This window comes from Cydia pomonella, chromosome 24 (genome assembly GCF_033807575.1).
Source record: "Cydia pomonella isolate Wapato2018A chromosome 24, ilCydPomo1, whole genome shotgun sequence".
Lineage (NCBI taxonomy): Eukaryota > Metazoa > Arthropoda > Insecta > Lepidoptera > Tortricidae > Cydia > Cydia pomonella.
In genome coordinates this window covers 79,109-99,366 of record NC_084726.1, presented here as the reverse complement: position 1 = coordinate 99,366, position 20,258 = coordinate 79,109, and the positions used below count along the sequence as shown (strand labels likewise).

The following is a 20,258-nucleotide window of genomic DNA, read 5'->3' as shown; positions in this document are numbered from 1 at the left end:
GGCTTGTATGGCCGTTTAGCTTGAATGTCATGTAGCTGGTTTTTTCTTTGTTTAGAGCCAAACCATTTGCCTGAAACCATTGGTGGAGATGTTCCATGACGAGATTTAGGGCCGCTTCCAACTCCCGCTGAGACGCAGTGCTGACGACTGCCGTGACGTCGTCGGCGTACATGAATATATCAGCACCTTTTATAGCCATTGGCAGATCGTTCAGCAAGACGCTGAACAGGGTGTTGGAGAGGCACGATCCTTGAGGGACCCCCAGCAGATTTTTTAGCTCGGCAGATACGACCCTCCCTCCGTCGCCTACCACCACTTGCGCTCTGTCAGTCATAAAGGACAGTATTAGCTTGGTGGCTAGGCCTCGGATACCGTAGTGGGCTAGCTTATTGGAGACGACGAGTGCCCACGTGTGCCCATTATTGGCAGCGAATAATGGCGTTTGTGGAGTTTGCCTACATGTTTCAATGTGTTAGATACTATGTAACTAATATAGTAATTGGAAATAATGGCTCTTGTACACATAAGAGCACTAAAAACAAGTCACATTGTAAGGGAATTTAAGCAACACAACGGTAACTTATGATAAGAAAGAAAGGAACAAACGCTCACGAAAAAACAGGAGTACGAGTAATGTTCATTTAATGTGCCTGAAAGTCACATATTCTTTTTATTTGATTACATTTGGTTGGTTTCTTTTTAAGTTCTACCAAATTTAAATTAGGTATTTTACATACCTTACCAAGAGAAAAAGTAATGGCCTGATCCGAACTTCAAGATACGTCAGAAATTTCCTATGGATACGACTGGGATTGGATATGTTAGTGTCTAAAGTGACATTTTTGTTTGAAGAAACGTCAATGTTACATTGATATATCTAGTCGATATCGTATCTTTACCAAATATTTGACGTATCTTAAAGTTCGATCGGACCGTAATTTTTTTATACTACGTCGGTGGCAATCAAGCATACGGCCCGCTTGATGGTAAGCAGTCTCCGTGACCTATGTACGCCTGCAACTCCAGAGGAGTTACATGCGCGTTGCCGACCGTAATCCCTCAGTAAAAGATACAGCTTAAAGAAAAACAATTGATTGTGATAGAGGCAGACAATAGGCGGTCTTATCGCTAAAGAGCAATCTCTTTCAGACAACCTTAGAGTTATATTATGCCCACGGACGTAATAGTTTATTTTTTATTTCATTACGCCCATAGGCATATTGGGCATACTGTTTTTTTTTCAAGTAGGTATTTGGTATTTTCATGAGTTTTACTTACTGACGTTTATAAGTAATTTTTATTGTTTATTTTTATACATAAATAATTATTTTGGTTAGTTTAATAGCCGTTTGGGCGGTACGAGAATTACGAACTCGTTTTAATTAAGCCCTCGTCTTCGACTTCGGGCTTAATATTAACACTTGTTCGTCAATTCTTGTTTACCGTCCTTAATACACAATGTACTATTCTATACATCTCGCTCCCAATAATATGCGAGTACGAGCGAGATGCATATAAAGTAAGTTACGCCAACGCTAGCGAATACGTCGGTATAAAACTGGTGGTACGTACTGTCGGCCAAACGTAGCGACAACCCGTACTGTAAGATTACCATCACTATATGTACGCCCAATATTTGTAAATAAAACATATTAAGTTTGAATATGAACGTGCTCTTTAGTTTTGTCAGTTTTTTCATTTCTTACATAAATATATTTAGCCATAGAACTACTACATTTAAAATGGCTACACCTGAACGCAAATATTCGAGTTCCTTATGAAGCTTTAGGAATATAGTTGAGTGCTTTTGTCGTAAAGAAATATAATAAATAAATAAATATAAGGGGGGAGGGGGCAATCTTACACAGATCGACCTAGCCCCAAACTAAGCAAAGCTTGTACTATGGGTACTAGGCGACGATACACATACGTACGTAATACACACTTATATACATGACTCAGGAAGGAATACCTATGTTCATCACACATTGCCTTTACCGGGATTCGTACCCGGGACCAACGGCTTCGTGGGCAGGGTCAGACCGGTCGTCAAACCACTTACAGATTGCCACCTACCCCAAATAGACTTATAAGCCTCATTTTATTTATTAACGAATCAAGTCACATGACTCCTAACTCCACGTACTCGTCTTCCATTCTATCTACGCTCATCTTATCTTCAATTTACGTCAAATCCCCCCCTCCCCATTCACCCCCTACACTCGAGAACAATAGCCGTGCGTATAATTTGATTGCCGACATTAAAGCCTCATCAAGACTAATGCGACTGTAAAGGTAACCTTAAAGATTTACATAATGCCCCCCCCCCCCCCCCCCACTGCTATTCCGATGTGATTAGATGAGCTTACGGGAAACCAGTACTTGGGAGCTCAAGATAAAAATATCGTTTATTTCCAATTCAAGGGTGTATGTTAAGTCCCCAATCCCCCAAGTCCCCAGCCCTTTCGCGCATGAGAGGAGGCCTGTGCCCAGCAGTGGGGAGGTATATAGGCTGAATTATTTATTATTATTATTATTTATTTGGGAAAGAAATCAAACGAAATATTAATATTTTTCGAATGAAGCATTTTGGAATTTTATAAAACGTTTTTCACACAAGCTTATTTAAAGACATTTTGCAAAAAGGACTAAATGATATTTAGTGGGGGGTGATCACACGGCTTCTCAAGGTAACACACACACACACGCACACACACACACACTTTCCTTAACTTCCTGTAAAAAAAATCTGAAATTCCCGAGAACTGTTCCAAAATTTTTTGTAAATTACTGCAATATGCACATCAGGAGGCCTAAGAGTGATAGAGACGTTGCCACCAACAAACTGCGTAAGCAGATTGGCAAGTCACTTTAATATTGATTATGTACCTTTGAAAAAAATAATGTAAATGAAAAAACTATTGGCATCTTGGCTAGGGCCTCTGAAGTCATAAGTAAACTGGAGTTTAGAGCGTCGCCTCTCGTACATTTCAGAATACACGCTCTGTTTACGATCAGATTACTGCAACTAATACCTTACTTGTGATCCTGGAACTGGCTCCAATCCAATTTCAACCTTAAACTCTTTACGCTACGGTAGGTTTTGATGTGTGCGCAGAATTAATGCGATAGCCATGGTTGTGATTCCCGTCTGCTATCCGATCAAGTTTCGACTTTAAGTTCTTTTAGCTAAGGCACGTTTTAGAGCAACTTGATATGCCGCAGTAGCTAATCCGTACAATCAACAGAATCGGTCCCGCGTCGCGCATCTTGCTCGCACCCCTGGTAAATAGGAATGAAGTCTCTGTCGCACTTGAGACAATATTGCGATATTGCCAGCAAGTTTTATTCCATCGTATTTCCAAAATGTCGTATATATATAGGAATTTGGAAAAGAAAAACAACGGTTAATGTTAAGGATGTCCTACCCTGTTATTCCATATTATTTGTCGTATCTTTATTCCAGATTCATAGTAAATAAATAAAATAAAATTCGTTTCATTCAGACCAGGTGATCCATATTTTTGTTAGTAAAACTAGAATAACTTACACCCTATATAAAAAAAAAATTGCTTAGAATTTGTAAGTTCCCTATGGAACTCATGGATGTCAAAACGGGTTTCTAGCACTAATTTGATTAATTACCGACATTAAGGGTGCCTTTCGACCAGAGATGTGCTATGCTGTGCTATGCTGTTTTCATACATTTGAAACGTAGCTGTAGCTTGAGCTGCGTTTCAAATGTATGAAAACATAGCATAGCAAGCATAGCACATCTCTGGTCGAAAGGCACCCTAAAAGTCTTATGTTACAATGTTTACACTGTGTTGAAAAGCTTCAAAGTGCTTCAAGCTATCAAAGTGACTACTGTCTGATCTTTTAATCCAGAGGGGACCCCAAACGACCGATTAGAAATTTGGTATGGAGATACTTTGACCCCGGAGAAGGACATAGTTTTTAACAATAATTATCATCATCATCCCACGCCGATAAAGTCGCGGGCAGAAGTTGGTATACCTATACACATGTATGTACATTAAGGATAATTAGATCGCAGAACCCTTTTTTAGGAGTTCCCGGTTGGATTACATTAGACCGGTCCACTGGCTCCGTCGAAACTCGTAAACAAAGACATTATTTACGCAACGGCGGATTTCGCGTCACTTCTATACCAATACTTTGGGCTAAATAACCGTTACCGTCAAAACCTGTTTTTAGTGAAAACAGTTTTTGTGTCGCCTCAGCAAAAACACGTTTCCAAACCCAATACTTTGGGCTAAATAACATTTAATAATATGTTACCGTCAAAACCTGTTTTTAGTGAAAACAGTTTTTTGTGTCGCCTCAGCAAAAACACGTTTTCCCTAGTTTGAAGTGTCGGTACAGATTTTGTAAAGTATCACCAGTAGGGCTAAGATGGTCGGCTCTTTATCATTTTTCACCATGCCTGTCACGTTCTAACAAGTATGTAAGTGCGAAAGTGACGCACATAGTGACAAGTGATAAAACTGGAACCATGCTGCCACCGCAGATTGAAATTTTAATACAATTAAACAACTCCTAAAACAGACGTCGCTGTACGTACGCGTCGTACTGTCGCTGCCCCCAGTTTGCCCACAAATCTCCCAGCAATGTACATGTAATCGGACGCGATTGTCGCGGGCGTCCCCTGTGTCCCACGGGACCGCTCAGCTAATTCACAAAATATTTCGGCTCCTCTCCGGTCTCCTCTGGCTCTCTCAAGTCTCTGTGTCTAGACTTAGACACATTAAAAACATAAAACATTCGAGTTTTGTTCCCCTGTTTGCCCACAGCCTCAAATCTTCTAAATCTCCGAGTAATGAACATGTAATCGGACACGATCGTCGCGGGTCTCCCCTGTGTCCCAGGAGATCTCTGAGCTAATAATGCACAAAACATTTGGTCACGATGTCCCATATAACTTGACTTTACAGATTTGTGGTAACTATAAGTGTTTCGTCTTCTTTGCCTTTTTCATTTGGTGTCTTCGTCACGTGAATCTGTCGGTCTCTCTGACGTGGTGATCGGAAGTGGACTGTCGGGGCCGCCGAGACATCTATTTGGTCTTTCTTAAGGTCGTTTAATGACGGACAACCAGATAAGTGGAATCTTTTGAATCGGCTTATATAGACATTAGATATCTTGGCGACCCAGACATTTCACTTGCGATCACCACGTCAAACAGACCGATGTTTAGGACTTGTCTTGTCTTACGAACTGTGCCTATTTCATCGATAAAAGGTCTGTCGTCGATATTCGGATGGCGACTGCAGCACATTACTGTTACAAGGTTTTTTTCAGTCCTTGCGAAGTTTACGAGCGGCTGGACCCGTGAGGTCTGTGGGATTTATTATAGCTCTCATAAATTGTGACAGTGGGATGATATTGTATTATAATGGATTAGCGATCCGCCCCGGCTTCACTCGGGCTACACAAAACCTTAACAAATTATCAGTGATCGGAATAGGTAGTGCCATTTCGGGTGAATGACCTTAAACATTAAACATAACATGGATAAGCCTTGGGATTTCGGGACTCGTATTTTTTCACAGTGAATATTATTGACCTAAATTAAGAAGATGCAAAATAATAAAAAATTGTCATTATAAATACGTCAATTATTTATTCAACATAACTTTTAACAGTTACAAATTACAATCATAAAATAAATCGTCAAACATCAACATTAGTACACATATGTATTAAATCAACGTTATTAAAACATTCGTTATTTTTTACTATACAAATTAAAATTATACAATACAACAAATTATACACAAAAATAGAGGTAAAGAATAAGCGTCTTATCACCTATAAGTGATCTCTTCCAGTCAAACTTTACAGATTTTATTTTACATCGTTTATTCCTTGCTTTCTTTAAAATTGTAATAGCAAACGATTATTTTTTCAATGTTCTCAACTGTCAGTCTATTTCTCTTGACGTCTAATATCCAGTTATATGTGGAAAACGATCTTTCAACCTCCACTGATGTCAGCGGGGCAAATTTGTAAAAGGAAATATGTTCAGATGCGGTTTCTTTTGAAATATCTCCTGCGTATTCTCTTATAGTATCTAAATCCGGGTTTCGAGCCATAACCCCTTCAAATTTGTTTTCTATGGGTAAACTATTAGACCAATTGATTACCATCCTAACTTGATCAAAATCGATTAAGGCATCGATCATTGACATATTTCGTTCCTGTAAACGAGTTAAGGCCACCTCTATTATATTAAAATGTTCGTGGATATAATCTAATTCTTTTTTTATGTTGGGTTTTTCAAGCACTTTTTTAGCATTTTTAATTGAAACAGCATCTGATGTTCTTAATCTTGACAAAACTGTATTTATTTCAGTGAAATACTTCACGTAGTAAGATACTGCAGCGAGCCAAGTACCCCACCTTGTAATTACTGGCTTAGGAGGTAAAGGCAAATTTGGATACATTTCCTTTAACAGTTGCACTCTACTAGGAGACTTTAAAAATACTTTTTTCAAGTTAGCTATCAGGGCGTCTACGTCCGGATATTGACATCTTATTTGCTCTGCCACACGATGCAGAGCATGAGCTAAGCATGTAACGTGTTTCATATTCGGTAACACACTTTTTAAAATTCGCCCCGCCTTCAACATATACGCAACGCTGTCAGTACATAAGAGAAGCACATTATCGAGTTGATTTTCATAGCCTTCTCCCCACATTTTTTCTAAGCAGTCTGTAACAAACTTAGCAATAGTCTCCCCATTCACTACCGTGAGCACTTTACACGCCATTAAATAAGTTTTATGAGAAACGGTTGCATCCAAAGGTTTCACCAAGAAATGGACCACGTATCTGCCTAGAAAGTCTGTCGTTTCATCTAACGAAATCCAATTTTTTTTTTATTTGCCACTTCACTGCGTATAGCTGCTATTCTGGCTTGATAAAACTTGTCCAGGTATACTTTTCTTATTGTCGATTCACTGGGTAGAGTATGTAGAGGCTGATTTGTACAAGTGCAGCAAAAATACTTCTGGAAGAAGGTTGTGAATGCTGGATTTTCGATTTGAACCCATGGGATATTGCAAAGTATGAGGAACTCGATCAGATCAAAGTAAAAACTTTCATTTGGTTGGTGATGTAATCCTTTGTGTACAGGTCCTTCGATGTGTCGCTTCACTGTACTCTTTCTGCATCCAATATTAACGTCACATTTAGTACAATGTATTAAATGTCTTGTTGAATCAAACTCTAAGTCGGGATAGGATTCAATCCAACTCAGAATAGTTTCTTCCTTAGCTCGCCGAGGCATGTTTAGCTAGATAAGAAGTTCCACTTAGTCCAATCACAAGTAAATCAGAGTCCAATTAGGGATAGCCAACGTCGTCACAATAAGATGATCGATCACAAAGTCCGGTAAACAAGCCAAAGTCGAATTGAACCAACCATGAGTAATACGTGCGAACTTAACGAACAGAAGAACATAAGTAATCTTAAAATAGTTGCCTTGTTTAAAACATTATCTTTCAACTAAAAAGAGATAGCATGACAAATATTGGCATCTGTTGCTACTGTCCCACCCTGCCCCGAGCTCTTCATAGAGGTAAACAATAGAAAGTTATCTCAAGGTCGAACCAGATAATTTAAGTAAAGATAATTTAAGAATGCACTTAGAAAAACAACATGCAAATGCAAAAAGATAACTGATAAGACGTGCTTATTTTCTTTGTTTGCATGGATGTCAAAGTTAGTGTATCTACTTCATATTTTGTCGATGCCATATTCTATAGTAACCAAAAGAAAAAATCACACATAACATTTCTGAACTAAACATAAACTTAAAATTTTTCATATGAAATCCCGGGGTTAAAAGCTATGTCCATACTAAGCTTACGCACCGAGTTCCCGTGAAATGGCACTACCTATTCCGATCACTGCAAATTATACACCTAACTTAAGGGAAACCTTCCTTAAGTATCACTTTATTGATAGGCGAAAATCGCATGAAAATACGTTCAGTAGTTTTTGAGTTTATCGCGAACATATATAAATACAGACAGACGCGGTGAGGGACTTTGTTTTATAAGGTGTAGTGATGATGATGATGGTGATATATGTAAAAATGTGAAGATGTTTTGGAAGATGGGCGGTATAGATGAGTCTGTCGTTAGTGCTGAGCAGTTTGCAAGATTACTAGTGCAGAGTAGATACAGAGTAGACACGGGCGGTGTCACTGTCACTCTCCTTGATAAAATAAGTGACGGATTGAACGTCCTAATTAAGGCACTAACGCGGCAACGACATCAATGCAATTTTTAAGGGAATTGGCAGTGCCATCGCCCATTCCCCGCCGCTGCAGTCGCACTCTGGGTGTAACCTTAAGGCTCATATACATTTGAGCCATCATTTTCCCTACGTTTAAAAAATGGGGCTAATATCCCTAGCCCCAGGGTCCAGCTACTCCGGATAGCCAAAAATATGTCCATGTCCGAACCGCATATTTTCTTCGGCAAAATTATTTCAAACAATCTTAAACCTTACTGTTGCAGTAGAAGGTCTATAATAGTCAGCTAAAACGTTCCAACCTTATACTTCCATCGGCAAAAATATTTGATCGATCATAAGCTCTATCCCAATGACATAAAGTCGACCAATGATCAGCTGCAGCATACATTCGCATACATTCTTCCAAATGTAACTGATCATTCGTAACCCTTGTTGCAACCACATAACGCTTACCTCTGGTCAACACGGCGGCATACTTCCCCTCAATTAGCTTGGTCCGAGTTTTACCTTTCATTGACTGGGGAAAATTGCTTCTCTTATTACTGCTATCAATTCGGGGTCTCCGTTCTTTGAGAATTCGATGCGATCGCGTAAATTCTGGGTCAAACAATTTAGTAGGTACGTATTCTACCCAAGCTAAAATAACCTAAGTAAAACATAGACAAATTGAAATTATTATTTTTTCAGGTACAAATCCCATACAAAAAAAAATATTTAGCTATCTAAGTACCTATATTTATGCCAGTGTACAATATAAAAAAAAACTAATTAATACTACATATTTATCGCAAATCTACAGCTGAAAAAGATGGCGCCGTACCTACCATCCCGTACATTATGCGGTAACTAGATACTCAAACACGTTGAACAACCCACATACTACAAAACCTATAGCACTTGTGTGAAGCGCCGTCGAAGTTATTCAAATTCAACTTTCAAGCGAGAAAAATTACTGTGACATACTGTTTATGAAACTGTATATTATAGAGAGCAGAGCCATAGTTCAACAACCTTACAAACTGTCCCTAAAGACCGATGATCGTCGTGTTCATGCCGCAAATAATTATTTGGAAGGTCGACGCAATTCGTTTCATTGTCCTTGTGGGCCTGTTAACGGTTTAGTTGAATTTTGCACATTTTCATAACATATACATTTAGGTTTCTTAATATAGCAGGTTGTACCGCCAAACCGCCTGGCGGGACGACATCGCGGCCGTGGCTCACGTAGCCTGGACGAGACTTGCCGCGGACAGGAATACATGGCACACGATGGAGGAGGCCTATGTCCACAAATGGACATCACAATAAATATTTAAGAAATAAATAAATACAATAATTAGTAACATAACTAATCAAACTAAATTATAAGAATGCATGAAACAATAATTTAAAACGAAATTCAGAATTCATATTTAAATTGTACACTGCATTATGAAATATTATTAATATTAAATCTATTTACAAAAATCATTGCGTGTTTTGTAAACCAATGTAATACATATTTATTGGAATTGGCTCTGCTACTACTACTACCGCCAAATTTTAGCTTTCAACGTTTGGAATCGAATGGGATCTGAGGAAAACGACTAATCAATCCACAACACCATAAGGGTTCCGTCATTGTAAGCAACAATGTTTGGACGGAGCAACTAAAATTAGGCAGGCACATCTCTTCTTATTAACAGGACGAAGTGTCAGGAAGATACGCACTTTTGCTAGTATGGCTTTTTGTATCGTCTGAAGTTACGGGACCATCATTATGTGTGGCCCGATACACATTTGGTCATTCTTAGAGCTCCGTACAAAACTTTGTTGGCGGAGCCCTTATGGAATCACTGCGGTCTTGCAAAACAATTATCTATTAATGAAGTGTAGACTTTGTAGTTTGTATGTGGTTACGTTTCAATCGGTGCCATTAGAAGTTTTGTGTCCCATCCGGAGGGTTGCTTTGGGGCACATCCATCAAAGTCTAGCGGATCATTTGTATCCCGCGATCATAAGTATCTAAACAATTAACAACCTTATAGGTTTGCGTTAAAGTTGAATATTTAAATATGTGCATGAACGGAGCCCTTGCGCGTGAGCTCTACTCGCACTTGGCCGGCTTTTTTTATAAATGAAGTGTAAACCACTTTGCGGTTTGTATGTGGTTACGTTTCGAGCGGTGCCATTACTCGTAGAAGTTTTGCACCCTATCCCGAGTAGCTATGGGACACATCCATCAAAGTCTCGAGGATCATTTGTATCCCGCGATCATAAATATCTGAACAATTAACAACCTTATAACTTTCTGTTAAAGTTGAAAATTGCTTAAATATTTATGACGCGGAACATTCATGATTGTGTCTTAGTGTACCCCGCGATTGTGAATATCTGCCCGATTCACAGCTTTATTGCTTAGTGTTAAAGTTCAAAAATGCTTACATTTATGATTTATGATGGTTTGGATGTGCGGTCCTGCCTGACACACATGTTTCCATCGTGTTGCCTTAAGATACGTCAAGTTTCATTATGTAGAAAAATAATAAGATCAATTTATATTCTTCTCCTTTCGTGTTTACATATAGTCAGTTAGAGATGTAAGGAAACCAGATTTGATTTAACAATTTGATTTGTTTTTTTTATACCACGTCGGTGGCAAATGAATACTCATACATGAAATTAGTTCATTTCATACTAATTTCAATATAAATAATTCTAAGTTAATCTACATTATTTTTTATGTATTATGATCGTATTATAATATATTTTTCAAAATGGCGAAGTCATGAGGGTTCGCGCGTAGCGTAGCGCGTAGTAGAGGGTAGCTATAGTTAACAGTAAGGGTTAATAACAGTCCAGAATAAATGACAAATATAATCAATTTTTTAAGTCAAATTTTTAGTAAATCTGAGATATATATTGATGTCATTATATCGACAACCCTACCTTCGCATAACACAAATGTGTACATACTTACCATAATAGGAAGCAATTTAGCAACAACAACAAAACGAAGTGTACCTGAACACCAAGCAATCAACTGATAAATCTCGGCCATTTGTTACGCGCGCAACAGACTATGAACTCTTCGAGCACGCCCCTCATATAATTTGATCCCAAACTCAGAAACAATGTTTCATTGGAGTCCGGCCCGGATAATTAGACATTGCATTGTGAAGTTCACAAATAGCGCAATTTCTCCATACATACACCCAATGTTACTTGCTAATATTGCTACGCTGCAACCTGCGCCGACTGATGAACTGTACCCAACGCCATTTTATACTACAACGTCTGTAACATTCCTTGTTCAACCCTAGATAGAGCTTTCCAGTCGAGTACCGTGTGCCACGAATCTTGCTGAGTGGCCTAAGTGCGAGATAGAAAAGCTTGATTATATCACTATTGGATACAATAGTTTTTCTACTATACAACCTAAATAATTGAACAAATTATGAAGTAAATATTCATTGAAATAGAGGCTTGTTGATGTCTTTGCTTCTATCCTTTGGTTTAGTAATTTTGACAGCGGCGAGACGCGATTGGTCAAATTTAAATTCACTAAAGTGTTTCGAAATGAAGTCATTAGAGCTGAAGCTAGAACTATAGTGAAAAGTATGCGATTATAGTTTGGTTTACAATGTCTTAATTCAACCATTGCAGCCGTTTAGTACAGTTTTGATGTCTACCGTTCTCCAATTCTTCCTCAATTGCTCAACGGTTAACTGGAAAAGATCCCTGAAAGGGATAAGTTCGCCTTTGTACAAATGATGTGTGTTCTTTCCTGTTTTATGTTTCTTTTTGTACAATAAAGTGTTTTACTACTACTACTACCACTAAAGCCGACAAGTAGAAACACCCAATATAAGTAAGTAGATATTTTTAAATTATGATCACGTGATCATGTTTGTAAATGTGGCTGGAACTGAAATAAGCGGTCGCGCTCTCATGATTAATACGGGAGCACCTAGCGTACATATATTATACACTCCTAAGTTAGGTGAACGTGAGTTGTTTCATGGAAATATGCACCACCTTGTATGAGATGATGGTATAGCCAAACTTATACCGAACCCACAACGCGATTAGTATGTTGTGAATAGTCCTCATTAAGTAAGACTTCATTTCAATAAGGGCCAAATCAACGAACTCGTTAGATGATTCGATAATAGTGTTTTCAATAGGCTGGACTACGATCGTAGATAACACTGTCAACTGTCATGGTTGAGTGGCAGGGAGTGGCGGGAGGGCCTTCCGGCCATACAAACTTCGTTGGGTAGGACTTTCCTTGTAAACTGGATGCTCCGTTCAGACCATTCCGGAGAGGCGCAATAATATGATGTTGAAGGAATCTCTGCAACAACTTTCCAGTAACAGTGTATAAAGGTGTCACGATCGGCACAGAATTTTTAGTGGCAAAATAAAGTGATTGACAAAATGAAATATCGACATGTCTGCTATCGATGTCACCTTAACGTTATAGATATTTTTTACAGTTTAAGAAGATAGCTGTATACCGCGAAATATACAACACGTAATAGGTATATTCGTGATTATTTGATATATTGGTAGTTTTCTATTCTTTTGGTACTGTATAATACGTTCTTATTTTTAAGTACAAAATCTATGTAATAGAGGAATTGTGCACCGATTTGTAATTGTTTATATCGCATTCTGAAATTTCTCGGTAATTTACAGCTAGCGGAAGTTTTTTTTTTTTTTAATAGCCTATATAATTGTCCCACTGCTGAGCAAAGGCCTCTCCAAAAGGATTGTTCTTCCGGACAGTCGTTCAGGAAGCTGTCCGGGTTACAGAATCTTTTAATTATTAATCTGTGATTGACTTACCGATAATAGATTGATCGATGTTAAATTTTTTTGGAAACTCGTTTTTGCCACAAAATGTTCAATAAATAAATATTCAAACAATAACATACATGCAGTAATAAATTATTTCATTATTCTTTCAAAATATTTTGAAACTCTCTAAATAAAGGCACTGGTACATTTTATCACGTCAAGCTTTGAAAAGTTAGCTTGGGCTGATTCTATGCATTATTATCTCTTGAAACTAGTTCAGAGCTGAATGAGCTGTGAAAAACAACGATAGGTACATATAGCTACTTTGAAGAAAATAACAAACTTACTTATATAAATATTGACTTCACTTTATCACTTTGATGATATAGTAAAAAGAGTAAATCGACTCACCTGTAAGAAGCAGTAGAGAGAGCAGAGCGAGCATCTCGCGGGCGGGGCGGGGTGCGGGGCGGGGGAAGGGTGGGGCGGGGGGCACTGCTCATCTCCACACGCCCAGGGTCTGAAAGAAAAAAAACACGATGAGAATGGATCATCGAAAAAAATGTGAACAAGTTCCTTTCAGGTGATATTCTTTAAGAGATTAAGAGCAAAATCTACCAACAGAGCGGCAGCTGACGTTCACGGTGGCTTGTATCATGATATATCTCTTTAACTGATGTACGTGTTATCACACAGGAAGAAAATATTAAGGGATTATGTATCTATGATTTATAAAAATAAAATGTTATTTATATTAAAAACTAGCTGTCTGCTAGAGATATGTACATAAAATAGAATTATTTAACTAAGTTAACTAACAGAACCAGTTTTAACAACACGGTAAACTAAAGGGTCTTAAAACACAACATCTATTAACATATCCTCATGAATAACAAAAACCCTCATAAATTTCCACCGAAAAGTTTCATGATTACACTTTAATAAACCACCAACAAATCCCGTATAATAACCGAAGTGGTAATTGTGGCGACTTATAAACTTTGACAACAGATGGCGTAGGTCGTTAGTCGAAATGTTTCATTCCTCAGTAGGATGATAACTAGTATAACTTGAACCTTGGAGTCACAATAACTATACGTAATTAAAAGCCAGTCTTAGCTCGCAACGCTATCCGTTAAGTATTGCCATACTATGAGTATTACTTTTAGACAAGCATTTGCTTCAGGTGGACTAGTATAAGTCAGACTTTAAGATACGTAGCAACTGCATGTACTCAGCGATCATATTATGTTGTTGTTGTTTCACTTGTGAAATTCCTCGTCGTCGTTAATTACAATTTGTTTGAAGAACCTCATACCAGATATGTAAAAACAAATACTATAAGGTTTACTGGTTCCACTAAACGCTGGACAAGGTTGCGTTCGCCAAGCGAATGGAATCACCGAGGGCGAGTGCTCCCGAAGGGCCACTAATGTCAAGCGGATTTTATACTGTCTGCTTACTTTGACTCTGTACAGAGAAGTGAGTTAACGATAGTGGACCTTATGAGGTTGCAATAAGGTTTATGCGTGGCCAGCTAGCTGTGTCTTTGATGTTACCAGTGTCTTACTTGAAGATAATTTGGTTCCACTAGTGTTTAAGAAAGCGATTCGACAAATATTTTATTCAAATACGAATGGTAATGAGCGCGAAGTAGTGTCAATTCATATATTGAGCGTGAAATTTAGGATGAAACAGATTTTAAAATACTACAACATTGGCAATAACAAAACAGCTAAATAAGGCAACATGCATGACCAAAACTGCATTACTAAAACTGCTTTACATTGCACTGTTATTCAATATATGCAATAAACTTTCGGCTACGTCAAACTAAGGTATGAATACATTGTCATTCCCTTCCACGCGTCAAACTATTGTTCCTAATGAGCACATGCTCCCCTCGCAATCTCTACAACACTAACTCTCAGTTAGCGGCCACTTGAGCCCCCTTACCTTGCTAATAGAGAGACAGGTTCGCGACGTGAAATATCACTCGGTGAGACAAGAGGGGGGCTTGTCATAAACGATGCAATTTGTAAAGTGCGGTTTCAAGGTGACGGTGCTATTATACATCACAGTGTTGTTCATTCGACGCGTGTGTTTGAAACGCGAAAGTTTTAAGTGTAAAGGTTTCTTGCTGAGTGCGACTGCAACAGCGGTTCATGCTGCTGGAGCGGTAAGCCGCTTATACGTCCATTGTCTTTATTCGACCCCTACAACGAGGGTGAATTTACTGTTTATTTCAATGTCAATGTTGATTAGCGGGCACACTAGAGTATGTCAAATTGATGGTTATGTCGCTTTCAACGGAGTTGTGCGGGTAAGGAAGGGTGCGGTTGGATAGAATTTTGGAAAGGAGTGATTTGTGACAACATTCTTACATGGATGAGTTGTTTGATTTGGTTTTAAAATGAGCAATTAATATGCTGGTAATTATTTTTGTTGTGCTTTCTTTCCGAATGGTTTCTTCATGTTTTCTTTTCTAAACGTCGAAATGACTAAAAATATTTTTTACATGTGTATATATTTTTATTTATAATTCGTATAAATTCGCTTAAAATAAATTATGTTGTATTTCAATATTATGATATAAATAAATTCAAATCTATGACTCAAGTAGCATACTAATCGATTACGATATACATATATATCGACAGTGATTAAAGACTTCACGATTAGTTATTTTGTCGAATAAACTCCAACTCAGCATTGTTACTTTATCCGACACATATGTATTTGAAAATGTGATAAAAAAATGGAACATCCAAATTATATCCATATCACGGCCTGTTATTCAAGTGGAATAGGATCCCATGACTGTTGCTATATCACTTTGTCCCATGTTTGCTAAGTGCAGTGAATAATACCCTGATAATGATGTTTGCTGACGGATGACAGAGACGTCATTAATAACGCTTGCAGTGACGCGGCAGATACTGAGTGCGGCTTACGTGTGCTCTTAGCTCTATTCTGTCATTGGATTAGGGCATGAGGATTGAATAGCAAACTAAAGGAGGAGGATAGAAATAGATCATATATTAAAGAAACTCTTCACGCAGTGATCCCCGCAAATCACGGCCCCGACCCGCGTGCGGCTCTTTCATTCACACCAAAGATTCACACTTTAGTGTTCTTAGATAGTATTATTCTATTCAATTCAATTCAATGTATTTATTTCAGACACCGGGTCCATAAAATTACAAGTTAAATTTAGGAGTTAGTGCCTACATGCAAGAAATGCATCCAAATAATGAAAAGACGTGTGGCACTCGGGGACTGCCGCGGTAAAGCTATTGCATAGCATTTTGTATCAACTTATGCAATTATAATTATTTATTTATTTTATTTATGCAGTATTTCTTTTTCTTTGATATTAATACCACCATAACCAACCACCAGTAAACCAGTATAACGATATGATCTCAGTTGATAGGGATCTCGAGGTTTCACTTCTGATGGTTTTTCGGAAAAGACAAGTACGCTTGACAAGAGATAATGTAAACACTGGTAATTCGTAGTTACTCCTGGTATTTATATATTCCAATCGTTCACCGAGCGCACGACTCAAGATAACCAATATAAAAGTGTGAACCTTGTTTATTCATAGTTACGATACGTATACGGATTCACTTATATTGGACAAGTTGTAAGTCATGGGAATAAGCGCCTTCGCCTGTTTTAGAGTGAGGGAACTAGCACGAAAAACTGACTTATAAACTCGACGCCAAAGCGGCAAACGCTTTCTAATTCAAAAGTTATAATGTGTTGACGGACTTGCCTTGTAGACGGTCTTGCCCACAGTGACCTTATATTAAAATAAAAACCGGTTACATTCTATAGTTTCAAGGAATAGGAGCACATGATTTAAAAAGTTGCATTATTTATAAAAAAAATTGCTGACTCGGGCATGCATGCACTGCATGAAGCGGGCATGCCTACTTGACACTCGGATAAACGTGTTTCTCACATGGGTAATGCATTATTTAGCTGTCGCGCTCACTCAATAACAAGGAAATTTTTAATTTTATTTAGAAAAAATATGTTTTCAAATGTTATAATAGTACTTACGAATGAAAAGTGATACCGTGAGCTTTGTTTTTGTGCTTGGAGCTATTGAAGCACTGGAAAAAGGCGCAACACGGCATTCTTTGGCAATATTTTATCGAATTTGATGACAATGTTGACACTTCAGCGTCACCCATACGACTAATTCAATATAGGTCCCGGAACCTATATTTTGTGGCTCACGATCGACCGCCTGGTACCTCATCTACCCCTATTACGTACATCAATGATACATACAGATTACTATAAACAGCTGCTTATGTATTTGTCCGATTTCGGAGCAGCTCGTCTCGATTCGTGCGAGTTTCGTAGAGTAGTACCATAGAAATAGGATAGTATAGAACGACTGTCAAACTTCAAAAGTGTGACCAAAAATGAAATGCAAGTGTGTGCGTAAATTGTCTATGTGCGAACAAAAATAGTGATGTCATGTTACAACATATTAATAATCTATCGATGTTTAACTGCTTTATCGACTACTTTTTCAAATGTGTTTGTTTTTATAAAAAATGTAATAGGTATGAGTATTATTACTACTATTAGACCTTATTAGCGCCTTTAGTACCTTTAATTTTCTTTTACAGCGGACGCATAGTAAATAACAATACTGATAGTGATAACCGAGGCTACAGTTACAGTCGTTTCAGTCAGCATCAAAATGGTCAAATATATAGGTACACATGTGTCACAATGGTCAAATATATATTGTTACTTATTTTACAGTACATATGGAGCTACTTTACCGCACTAGTGCGATAATTAGCACATTACGTAACTATATCGAACATTTTAAGGGCCATATGTATTGTAATACATTTGCGAATAGTTAATTCGAAACTCGTGTCGACTTAAAATCGTATCGCCACTCAATGCGATTTTTTATTTTTCTCACCTGGTTTGGTGTTCTGGGACGTTTACTTACTTACTACTTACTCCGTTGGCTCAGCGACCCAAAATGAGACTTGGCCTCCGACACAAGACAGCGCCACTTTTCTCGGTCCTGTGCGACCTCTCGCCAATTGTCGACTCGAAGCTCGCGCAGATCCGCCTCCACCATGTCGCTCCAGCGATACCTAGGGCGTCCGATAGGACGTCCTGCTAGGCGACCCAGGTACGCTCTTTTTACGTTTTTTCGTTTTTACTTGACTAAATTACTAACGTAGTCCGATCAAGCATTATGGAACCCGGCGCTGTCGGTAAAGCAGGTGACTCGCGTTGATAAAGCAAGTTTCTGTCGTATGCGGGTGTGAGTGGTGTAACATGTGCAATGTCGTTAACACAAACACATGCTAAGTGTTAACAGTAGGCGCAAATAGTTGACTTACCAAAGAAAATTTGAAATTCGCGCCTTTTCCGCCTGACAAGTTGGGTTGGGTGTGTATACGCTGTCTTGTGTTTCCTTGTGTTAGCGGCAAAGCCGTGGAAAAGTGGTTAAAATGTAAGTAATGTGTTGGAAAGTGAAGTTTAAATTTATCGCTGAACATGTGCATCTTCAAAAAAGGTATTATAACAATCGTTATTATTTTACGTCGGTTATAAAGGTTAATATCTTAATGATGTCTTGTGAACAACTAATTCCATACCTACTAATATACCGATAAGTTATCGATACAGTCATATGAACATTTTGTCAAGCCCTAGCGTAAAGTAACAGTTTAGGTTTTTACACAAAATATTCTAAATTATTGACTAATATCATGAAATATTAACACACAATTGAAGAAAAACTTATAATGAACTGTATAAATTGGCTTTTTACACTTTTTATGCTGTTAATTTGATATAATATCGTTACGAAAATTTCGCTACGATTATCATAATTACCTGTGAAATGAGTATTTCCCTGGGTTTTTTGGCCCTGAAACACAACAATCCGGCACACAACATGACACCATCTTCACTAAATTACTTACTTAATATTTATTTTTGATTTTGATTCTCGTATATTTTTAACGTTAAAAAATACGGCAATATGATTTTGGCCGCCTCGGCCGCCTTCGAATTCAAAAAATGGTTACGTTTTCTCATATGTAGTCTGCCTCTTTCACACTCGTGGCTTGTTCATATACGTGATGGCTTCCCTTTCGCACACTTCATCTGTCTGTCAAGCGAAGCGTATGACAAGTCTCTGAGTAGTACAATACGTCTAATCGCACGCACACAACGCCGTGTCGAAGACTGCCGAACTGAAACGACGTTAGACGAAGTGGGGAGCGTGAGGTTTTTTCGTTACGGAATTTCTGGATTCGGTCCCCGCGCTCAAGGCCCGCGATAGAAGCTATGCAATAGCTTAATAATAATCAAAACTAAGTAACATTAAAAAAAATAACATTAAACTACATTTAATCATATTATTATACAGCAGTTGCGGCTCTTTGAGCTTTCAACATCTGGTCATTTCTATTCTAAATATTCCAATTGGCTCGCCTTCTCAAATGTTTGTCGACACCTACATTAGCCTAATGATAAAAAAAATGATAATTATTTGACGAACAAAAACATGCCTGCATTTGAAGATCAGTTACAACAGAGAGTTCTGAAGTATCCACTCCAAATCTAAACCCATGACAGCTGTACAAAGCAAAACTCTCGTCGGAAACATAAGTCTATTCAAAATTGTCTACTAATTAAATCTTACTTTTTAAAATAATGTAGAATAAAATCCGCTTCAAACTCACGACTCTGCTATACCAACCCGTGGCTCTAATAATAACTGAGCTATTTAGGTACTAGATGTACCTACATATAATACTAAATTTTATGCATGCCTTAGAAATGCTCGTAACAATATCTACTGTAAAAATAAGTTACTACCTACACCTCTGTATAGCAACAAAATGCCAATTCTGATGATACTTTTAAAGGTTGATAGAGTCGTTATTAAATGGTGACTCCCATGATGCAGCGGAGAGCTGGATTAAAGGACGAGGGGCGAACGGGGATTAGAGCATTCCGAGGCTACAGCGGGTCGGTTGGCGGCGCAACATGTATCAGGCCGTGGACCTATGTTGCCTGACTATAAAATGTGGTTTTTTTTTATAGTAGATAGATTGTCCCGTAAAGTCGTATACAATTTTGAATCCCTCAAAATCTTAACCTAGTTATGATACATGCTACCTCTG

At 38.1% G+C, this 20,258-nt stretch overlaps 1 protein-coding gene across 2 annotated transcripts in view; it reads right to left on the bottom strand.

Annotated features, from left to right (window-relative positions):
- Positions 1-20,258, bottom strand: part of LOC133530837 (uncharacterized) — a 123,290-nt gene that overhangs the window by 70,937 nt on the left and 32,095 nt on the right. Inside the window, exon 2 of one of the 2 annotated variants that reach the window (XM_061868890.1) lies at positions 13,480-13,588. In XM_061868890.1, the coding sequence (XP_061724874.1) occupies positions 13,480-13,513 (34 nt within the window). In that variant the 5' untranslated portion in view covers positions 13,514-13,588. Of the gene's footprint in view, positions 1-13,479; positions 15,275-20,258 lie in introns of those variants that run through there. The other variant, XM_061868891.1, reaches the window with a different exon arrangement.